Source organism: Ochlerotatus camptorhynchus, unplaced genomic scaffold (assembly GCF_037179485.1).
Source record: "Ochlerotatus camptorhynchus isolate MF236.1 unplaced genomic scaffold, CSIRO-AGI_Acam_v1.1 ptg000086l, whole genome shotgun sequence".
NCBI classification, from domain to species: Eukaryota; Metazoa; Arthropoda; class Insecta; order Diptera; family Culicidae; genus Ochlerotatus; species Ochlerotatus camptorhynchus.
The window spans coordinates 2335661-2345737 of NW_027040576.1; the positions used below are offsets into that span (position 1 = coordinate 2335661).

Here is a 10077-nt window from a genome sequence, read left to right on the forward strand (position 1 = left end):
CTCAATTAAACATTTTAAATTATGTTATGAATCTCAGTGATGCACAAAATGCTCAAAAATTCTGAGTGGGCATCGAACAAGATTTCGATTAACCTGTAAAATATCTCCAGGAAAATTTGAAGTATGATAAGTATTTTGGTTACATATCTTGGTATTCCACAAAATGTTGCAAGGTTTATAGAGATACAAGATCTAAACTCCAGCAAGGTTTGAATAACTTTTGATACTGCGTTTCTCCTGCTCAGGTTTCTTGTATTGATATATGCTTTTTCCGACATACCAAAACAACATTTAGGGGCTTATTACGGATGTCACATCACGGTGAAAAGTTGTCACTTGTCGTCACGGTGAAGTGATTCCCATTTGATTTGTACGCTAATCACGGCTCTTATTCTGAGTATCACTTGCCTATCACCGTGTAGTGACACCCGTAATAAGGCCCTTAGGCTCATTTTTTGCAGTGAGACTCTTTGTTTTTATACGAATTATTGATTCCAAGAGATTTTAGAGATCTAGATCATCGACATGTTAATGTAAATCTCATTTCATATTTTTGCACAAGGTAGACGTATTTTAGAGCAATTCTGCTCAACAAATTATATGATTATTATTCCTTTAATTATTTCTGCATTAAAGTTTTTAAGCAATTTTTTTATTCATTAGGAAAAAAAACGTCAAAATTGCGTGCAGAAATTGTTTGTTTCCCTTGTCTTCATTTCTTCTTCTGACTTCTTTTCTTGCCCTTTTTGCCTTTTCTGCCCTTTTTCCGACTTTTGCGTTTCTCTAGAACCTTACGCCATGCTCTCTGCAGTACCCGAGCTGCATGCGCAATCCGGAACTGGTCAACCTGGGCCATCATTTGCTCGGATTTCATCAACTCAACTCCGACCATCAACTGTTTCAACTTGTCCTTCTGTGGATGGTAGACCGCGTTCTTCCATTCTGCAAATCGTTTTGTTTCTTCTTCGATAGGCTTTAGTTCCTTCATCGGATCCCCTACAAACTTGTCGTACTGTTTGATCCACTGCTGCAGCTGAACGGTTAGTTTGATGATCCTTCGGCGTTTTTGATCGCGTTCCCTCAACAAATCACGGTACTCTTCGATTTGCTCCAGACCGAGAACTTTTTTAGATGCTTCCTCTTGAAGTTCCGCAAACCGTTCGTCTTCGGATTGCTTGACAGCAGACAGCTTCAGTTCGGACTTTTCAGTGATGTCTTCTATTTCCCGGGAGCTTCGGTCCTTCAACGTAAACAGCTCCAATTTAGTTTCGTCAATTTCGCTCTGCATTGCATGAATTTTCTTTGTCAGATTGCGAATCCTTGCCCTGCTGGCCAGAATATCCGTAATCCATTGTAGTGACTCATCCATAGTTTTCTTGCGTTTGTTGAGCTGTAGAGCTTGTTTTCCATTTGGCAGCATGCCCCGGATATTTTGCACCGCTTTCAATATGTGTTTGTATCTTAAAAGAATCTTTTAAAGAAACAAAATTATATTCTGCTTGGCGAAGCTTAATAATGCTGTGACATACCGTATAGCGGGAACATTGCAGGTTCGTGTGAATATGATTCAAACGATCAACCATAACATCTTCATTCGATTTCACAGATGCAGACAATTCCAAATAAATCTTCTCCCGCTCGTGGTTATTGGGTAAATTTCGAAAACCAACCATCACACGGAAAAACAACTTCAAATTTTCATCCAGCTCATCAACAATACGGTCGACCCAAGTCTTACGCAGCAGAAAGTCCTCATTTTGCCTGCTTGTTGGATCTTCTCTGCCAATGACATCATCAATGTCCATCGATTCGCCCATTTGGAGTTGTCTTCAACAGTTTGAACTAGAACTGTTTGTCCAAGATTTTTGAAAGCCAACACCCAAAGCCTACTGCTGCTAGATGGATGGATCAAAGGTGGCACACATCGAAGTTAGTTTGTTTACAAAAATTAACTATGAGCATTTCGTTTGGCAAGTTTTTTTATTAGAAATACTCATCGCGATTATTCGCGAAAATCACAGCAAAGAATGATCACTTGCGTAGAAAATCAATTTGGCAAGGCATTTATGATCGGCAGGCACCTTCTCATATGGCAAAATAGTGAACTTTTCATGAACATCAACGGTAAATAACTCACCAACACTATAGCGGACTGTGACAACCTTTACCCCGTTAATAATACGGCAAAAAAAAATCAATTTTCCCAGCTACAACTTTGATAAAGAGCACGTTTCGATAAAATGTAAGGAACAAAGGTTATCAAATTTTTTTCCTTTGATTTGTTTTTCGTACTGAGAACCAATGCTACCGACGCCAGGGAAGCAGCTCCCACACCTGAACCCTTCCTATCGACCCATCAACTCATGGAACGGGGACCAACGGCTTTACCCAAGTAACCAAGAGTTCTGATAAAAGGCTATTTGTGGCTTAGGCAGCTTGGTTGAAGGTGGTCTAAATAAATCTAAGCAGCCGCATTTTTAAGTCGTTATAAGAACTTGAAAGTTCCGGTACGATAATTGAAGAGCATTCTAAGCTGCTTCTGGTGGAATTTGAACGGAACTGTTTGAAAATAAGTAAAAAATAAGGTTTTGTCCTCTACACCGATTCTATAGTTAGTTCGCACTTTTATGAAAGATTATTCTAAAGTCAGGTCTTCATGAAAGTTATTTCTTAAAGCAGGTATAAACCAGGGACATCCCACTCTAAACTATAGCTCTAGTATCAATTAAGTATTTCCAAGTATCTGATAAGTATTTTTAAGTATTTTTAGGTATTTTAAGATTTGGATTTTTTAATCGTAGTGACCGGTTACTAATGTAGTTGTTTGTTGTTGTATATTCCGTCAATGTATTACTTTTAATCACGTATTAAAGCATATTAATACTAGCTTCAATATGATTTATATTAAATAAAGTAGTGTGATCATGTTTATAAGTAAGTATTTTAATTCTAGTTATGAAATAGTTCATCAAAAACATTTTACTTTCAGCGAACCAGTTGGAGCAGGGATAGCGAATTATTTATGATTTCGAACTGGCTGTTTAGTACGATATTAAACTTTTGAATTATATTGCTTAGCTGGAGGTTAATGGTGCCGTTGTCGTCCGAACTTGTACACTACCGATCATAAGTTTAAGGACACCCCCAAAAAAACATGACAAATTTATTATGTTCATATCTCTGTCATGTTACGTCCAATTTTCGTTCTATTTAGATCATTTGAAAGGTATTCAATGGAACTTTCCTCGTAGTCAAATTGTTCAATATAATTTTCAAATTTTGTGTGCTAAAAGTTCACCCAAAGTTACAATATTTTTCAAAATTTACTCTGAAGAATCGTGACTGATTTTCTCAGAATTGGGTTGGCCAATTTTTGAAATAAAAGTAGTAGTAGAACACTTATGCTTTACCATTCATACCATTCAAACAACCTTTGGAGATCAAAAATTGAGCGTAAAATGAGAGATCATTGAACAAAACATATATGCATGGTTTTTTTTAGGGTGTCCTTAATCTTATGATCGGTAGTGTAACTAGATTTCAAACTGAACTACCAAAATAAAAGCGTATGTTGAATGTCAATTCGGCTAAGAACTACCGCAAGCTGCATGAATATGAAATTCTTGACATTAAGCCGGCCAAGGATGCTAGGACTACACTGGTTATTTGCCAGAGGCCAATGAAGCATAACTACCAGCAATTCGTTGCGCTGGTGGGCTCGAAGTTGAACTAATTGCAATTGCCACTGGTGGTCGTATCGTACCGCGTTTTGATAAATTTACATCGGTAAAGATGAGTTATGACGGACTGGTGAGGGAGTTGAGTGAGTATCCTGATAGCAACCGAAGGCTCCATGTGAAATCAACATGAATTTCTCACTTTTATCAGTAAGTAAGGATAAGAAAAATATTAATCTGTTCTGAAATTATAATTTAAAACAAACCATTGATACACCAAAAAAAAAAACGATTCGGTTCCAACACGTTACTTATTTGTACCAATTTCATGTAAAATAACCCTAAGTTAAAATGTATGAATTTATTTCAAACCATTCCCCAAACAGTCCAAATTAAAGTTTTAACACATAGCCGTTTCTGATGAATGATAGAATCAATTAGAGAACGGTTCTGAGATTAACATGGAGCGAATATGTTGGTTTGACCATGTCCAGCCTTATTACGGCTTAGATCTGATTTTGGGCCTAGTAAGCACAACCCTATCTTTAGAACGAAGTTTTTCACAAAGTGCAATGTTCTCACTGCAGATGCCTTCCAAATTGATTGAACTTTCCGTACGTATCGTAAGATTTGGTAAAGAGAAACACATTGTTGAGATATTGTTAAAAATCTAACACTGCTTCTTGACGCCAAACTCAGCCTTCGGATTCTAAACTCGGCCTAACGCATTGAAACGCCATTCAAACGCAATTGAATTCACTCCTTTGTTTTTTGAGAATAATGGGTGCAAACATTCATATTACACTTTCTTATTGACTTTGTTCGGTAGATTTGGAACAGAAGTATCGTACCAAACGCACAATTGACTTGTTAACGTCGTAATCATGGTTTGATTTGATGTTTTCTGCGATTAGGCCGAAGTAGCTCTCTACCCTAATAAGCCTTAAGCAGGAGAGCATCGAAGGTTCCAAATCCGAGGAAATGTGATTCTCTTCTTTTTCGGCGGTAATCTATAGGAGATGTGGCTTTGCGTAAGGTGCAGAAAGCTTTCATAACTTCTTATTCAGCTTCAATCAGCGTAAAGGCCTGAAGTTATCATCTAACGGTCAAGAACCTAATGGACGAAAAATCCATCTTTTTGGAGACATGCTTTTGGGATAGAAACATTTGCTCAGGGAATTTGCTTCCACACGCCGTTTCTTCCACAGTAACTTTCCAAATAGTTCTTTATTCTTCCTTTGAATGACATGTGAATCGGTTTGGCAATGTAATATTCCTTGAATCAAAATGGTCTCCTCCTCGATTCCTACAAAAAAGGAATAAATTAAAAAATAATACTTGATTTTTCTAAATACGCACACACAAATTCTCGGAAGACACCGGGTAAATAATCGAATGAAATCTGACTAGCAACGGAGGTAACAAACTAACGCTAAATATTTCTGAAGTATTTTTTAGTATTTGAAGGTATCTTAGATATCAGTAAGAACTTTCTGAGTATAATGCGAGAAATACAAAGTTTAGAGTGGGATGCCCCTAGGGTATAAACGTGTATGATTTGTTAGCATTAGTAGTAGTATTTGGTGAGCTGTTTGAAGAATTAAACCCAGTCCTACTGCGTGAGAGCTCCAGCACGAACCGCTACGTCATCTGAGATATATTGAAGTGAGCTGTTGTCCCGCCTACTATTGGAGTTTTCAGTGCCAGCTGACTGACTAGAATACGAAACACAACACCTTGATGAATTTTCAATAGGTGTTTGCCTACATTGTATTCCAACACACTTGTGGTGCGGTGGTTAGCCTTTGTAGATTGCATGCTGAATACAAGGGTTCGAATCTAGGGGCAGGTCAGCCGAGGGGGGCGACACATCTAAATCTCAAGTCTAGATGCTCAACCAATCTCACACTAGCGAATCAATCTTCGAAAAATCTTCTTTCATTTCTCGCATCTACTTGCATCGCTCATCATCTTTTTGCAGGAAATCTTCAGAATCGTCATCAATCTTCTTTTTATCTACTCAGCGTGCGTGCAGCTAGCCACAGCAAAAGCCAATCTTTTCTGCATCGTAGGTAGAGTCGCCCCCCTCGAGGTCAGCTATACTCTGAGCTAATATATTTACATTGAGTAACTGTGAGTTACTCGTATTTACTCAAAAAAATAACTAAGTAGCCTCATTTTTAATTTTTCTATACTGTCATATTTACAAACACACTAACGTCAGCCACTATGGACAGATTGTTTTAATTGCAAGTAAGTTATTTTTCTTTATAATAGCCTTGTTGATGAGTTGATGGTCCATCCAACTACAACTCTGTCATCATCACACAGTTATCGTCCAAGACACCACCTCGGTTGATCAAGACCCTCAAACTGATAAGACGATCATGAGCAGTACCAATGGACTACCTCCCTCCCACTACGTACTAGTGATGTCATTATAATTATGTAGTAACTGGAGCACCTAGGTTAAAATGAAACCGATTACAAAGGAGTGATGAGGATGACCAAACCAGATAAGTGATAAGAGCATTGATAATATCACCCGCTCTCACTAGCCGAAGAAAATCATCGCATCGACGGAGGTCTGAACTACCTAAAAAGGTCATGCGGGTTCAATGATCAGTCCACCTCAACCAGACCACTGTATTGCACGTCAGTTTAGTTTAAGTCAAATACAAATTAGTGATAAACTTAATAAACCTTTTATTGCATGTTTTGGTGTGATAAATAAAGGGCTATGTATTATTTAACCGTCGTGAGTACTTAGTTAGTTGATGCGAAACGAACACCTCCTATTGAATTGTCTGATTGAAGTGCCAATGAACGTTGTGGTTGGTCCATGCATATAGCACCCTTTGTTTGCCGTGAAGCTGGAAGGTAAAAGCCCACCCCCTTTCAAGCCTCTTGGTAAAATAATTTATTTCATGTATAGATACTGATGTAAGGTGAAAACGTTTGTCTATGTTCCAACATCGATCAAACGAAATTCATCAACTATAATATGGATTTAAAAAAATGATTATATCATTCGTTAGTAACGATAAGGATAGTGTTATAACTTATATTATCAATAAGTTGTAGTCTCATTCTTCCTAGATCATCAAGAACTATTCTTCTGTTTATTTTTGCTTTAAAAGAACCACAAATATGTACATACATACGGAGAGGAACCTGTTCAACTGAGTTGCTGCGATACAAATTTTCGTTTTGACAACGATATTCATTATTGAGCAACGCGAGAAACTCAGAGTTACTCAAGATTTGCTAAAAAAAACTACTCATGATTGAAAGCTGTCTTGCCCCCAGGTTCAAATCCAGGAAATTGCTCTTTTTTATGTTTGGATAGAATGTTGATGCACTGCATAAATATAAGAATTATGATTTATTTGAGCCACTGATCATTTCATATTCACGTACATTAAATTTTGTTAATAATAAAGACTTGTGCGGATTGCTTCATGAGGGCTATGACGGACCATTTAAGAAACTTTCAAGTTGCCAAGAAGTTCTGGAACCGTTTCGTTTTGGAACTTTTTTTGGACTTCAAGTTGCTAGGAGTACGCATCGGAACTTTTTGGAGCCTGAAGTTCCTCGTGTGCTTTCTGTAGTTTCTAAAGTAGCCAGAATGTTGTATTGGAACTTTATATACACTTTATGGAACTTTAAAGTGGGTTGAATGCAGAACTTTTGGTTGCTTGGGAAGAAAGTACTGTCGGAACTTTATTTGAACTTTATGGAACTTTAACATTCTGTCTGAACTTTATTTGGACCTTATGAAACTTGAAAGTTCTGTCGGAACTTTATTTGAACTTTATAAAAACTTGAAAGTTCTGTCGGTACTTTATTTGAACTTTATGGAACTTGAAAGTTCTGTCAGAACTTTATTCGAACTTTATGGAACTTGGAAGTGAGTTTTATCGTTGAATTCGGAACTTTTGGTTACTTGACTTTATGTCCCAATGACGCGTTCTTCTAGATAAAATTGATAAATAGCAGATTTTAAGCGATGGGTCCAATCTTAGATCCATTTCCCCTATTCGGTTTTGATACAGTTGTCATCCTTGCCTTCATCACAAAGAATCGATTCTAATTGTAAGATCCCGCTATTTATACCCTTCGAATAATGAGAGCTCCCTCCAATGGCGCACCCCATTTGTAAGTCAAAATTGGATTCCTTAACAACAAAATTAAGAAAAGACACATATAATGACCATGCATCAGAACCCTAGTCTTTACCACTTCAAACTAGGGAACAACTAATTCTAGATAAACATTTCAAAAGGTCCTATCTGACATTTGTAAACAAATCGAGTTTAATGCTTCCCTGTACTGCAGAGCTCACCATCTCTAAGTATTGTTCAAGAAATTTCAACTAGCAATATTTAGAAAATTATAAAAATATGTGAAAAAAAATGACCAATTTGAAAGTTTTTATAATATCGCACAGCTCTCTGATTGGACCTTAAACATGTTTACAGTCCAATCTGTCATTCAACCAAAAACAAATGACAAATGCTATTAGGACCTTTGTTTCATCTCGTGTTTCACGTGGAATAGAAAAACTAAAACTCATAATAGTTAGTTGGAAATGCTATACTAATATCAACATGAAGCTTTAGATAGTCCTTTGGATCCAACATCTAACTGGGAAGTGGGATATGAGAAAGTTTCATTTACGATGCGTGTAATCAATCGCTCTGGTTCTGGTATGGAGTTGACGAATTAATTGCGATTCCAGGAGTACATCAAGGCAAAAGCTTATTCAAAATTCTGTCAAATCCGACATGCGATATTACAAGCGCGGATTTGGATCCAATTGCGGATCAACCACTTGAATTGCCAAGTGCTAAATTGGACGATTTACGCAAACTGATGCCATATGTCAAGCAAAAAGATTATTTTGCAACATTCCTCAAATACTTAGTTCCAGAAAAAAAACATACCGTTGTAGACCACTTTGATGTGGATCTCGCTCGGGATCTCGATCCACTGGAGGACAGCGATGTAGATTTGATCGAATAACATGGATGAATGTAAATTATTGATGCACAGCTTGAGCTAATAAATGTAAAACGAATCATATAGAATGAAAAAAAAAAACAGTTTGTTTATAAAAATATACCGAATATTAAAAAAATAAGCAAATTTTCCAAACACTTACATTTTTCCTGCATACATCAGGAAAAAAAATAATGGACAAGTTCTTATTATAAACGTTGTTTACTTAATAAATTGGCAGAATAGTAACGGATACAAGGAGACCACAATCCAGGCAATCATCGATAAAAAAGCGAGAATTCTAAAAAAGGAGATTATTTACAACCCTCACCGCGGTACCTGAACCATTGAAACGAGTGTCCGTTCCATTTGATCAAGATATTACTTGTAAACTAAGACCACAATTAAAACAATTCGGATTAGATTTAGTTTTCACCAGTAGACATAACCAGTTGAAATCATTGTTAGGATCCACTAAAGACCCAGTTAATGTTTTAGGTAAAGCAGGCGTATATAAAATAAGCTGTAATCATTGTAACAAAGTATATGTAGGACAAACCAAGAGAACTTTAGCAACTAGATTTAAAGAACATATAGCGGAGGTTAATAAGGCCAAAAAGCAAGAGGAAAAAGGCCTAACATATGATTTCAAATCAAAGGTTGCAGAACACATCTTCACAGAGGACCACCAACTATCGACGGAGGACATCACGATTTTACGAACCGTATCTACACCATGGAAATTGGATGTTGCAGAAAGCCTCGAGATCAACAAACAACGTAATTCAACTTTACTCAACAGGGATCAAGGAAACGGACACACATGGCTTTTCAAGTTACTACCTAGGACACATCAACGAGTAAGCAGCGGAGTACCTGTTCCTATAGAAAATTAAATTTGAGTTTACCTAGTTTCTAAGTCAAAATGTACCTGTGTTAATATATATTCGGTAAATGCGATGTTTTTCTTCAGTCGAGTATTAGTACAAGACACTGAAGAAGTCTGCACATTGTAGACAAAATACGCGTATCTGTCAAGGATAAGCAAATAAAGTAGTGGAATTAAATGGAAAATACTAATCCTTCTCTCTCTCATTATATTGTAGTTGTAATTATCTGACCTCTAAACCGTATTCTTACCAAGGTCCTAAGTAACATTAATCTTTGCAATCAGACCAATTTGACAGGTCCTAACTGATACTGAAAAAGCCAAAGGTCCTATGTAACAAAACCACGAATTAAAACTGAAAATTATGAAAAAAAAACGAAAAAACATACACTTCAGTCGAATTCTATGTGTTTCCTATGCATTTGAGAAAACAAAAGATTATCGTTTTATGTCGTAATTAAAAATGGCATTCAAAATATATTGCAAAAATTCAAATCAATTTTTCTCCAA

General features: G+C 36.7%; 1 protein-coding gene across 1 annotated transcript; it reads right to left on the bottom strand.

Annotated features, from left to right (window-relative positions):
• Positions 1 to 712: 712 nt before the first annotated feature.
• Positions 713 to 1817, bottom strand: LOC135698443 (putative autophagy-related protein 11). Its single transcript, XM_065218420.1, has 2 exons — positions 1530 to 1817; positions 713 to 1471 (listed from the first exon to the last, which is right to left on the bottom strand). The coding sequence occupies exons 1-2, from the start codon at positions 1815 to 1817 to the stop codon at positions 713 to 715; spliced, it is 1047 nt and encodes a 348-aa protein (XP_065074492.1).
• Between the last annotated feature and the right edge of the window lie 8260 nt (positions 1818 to 10077).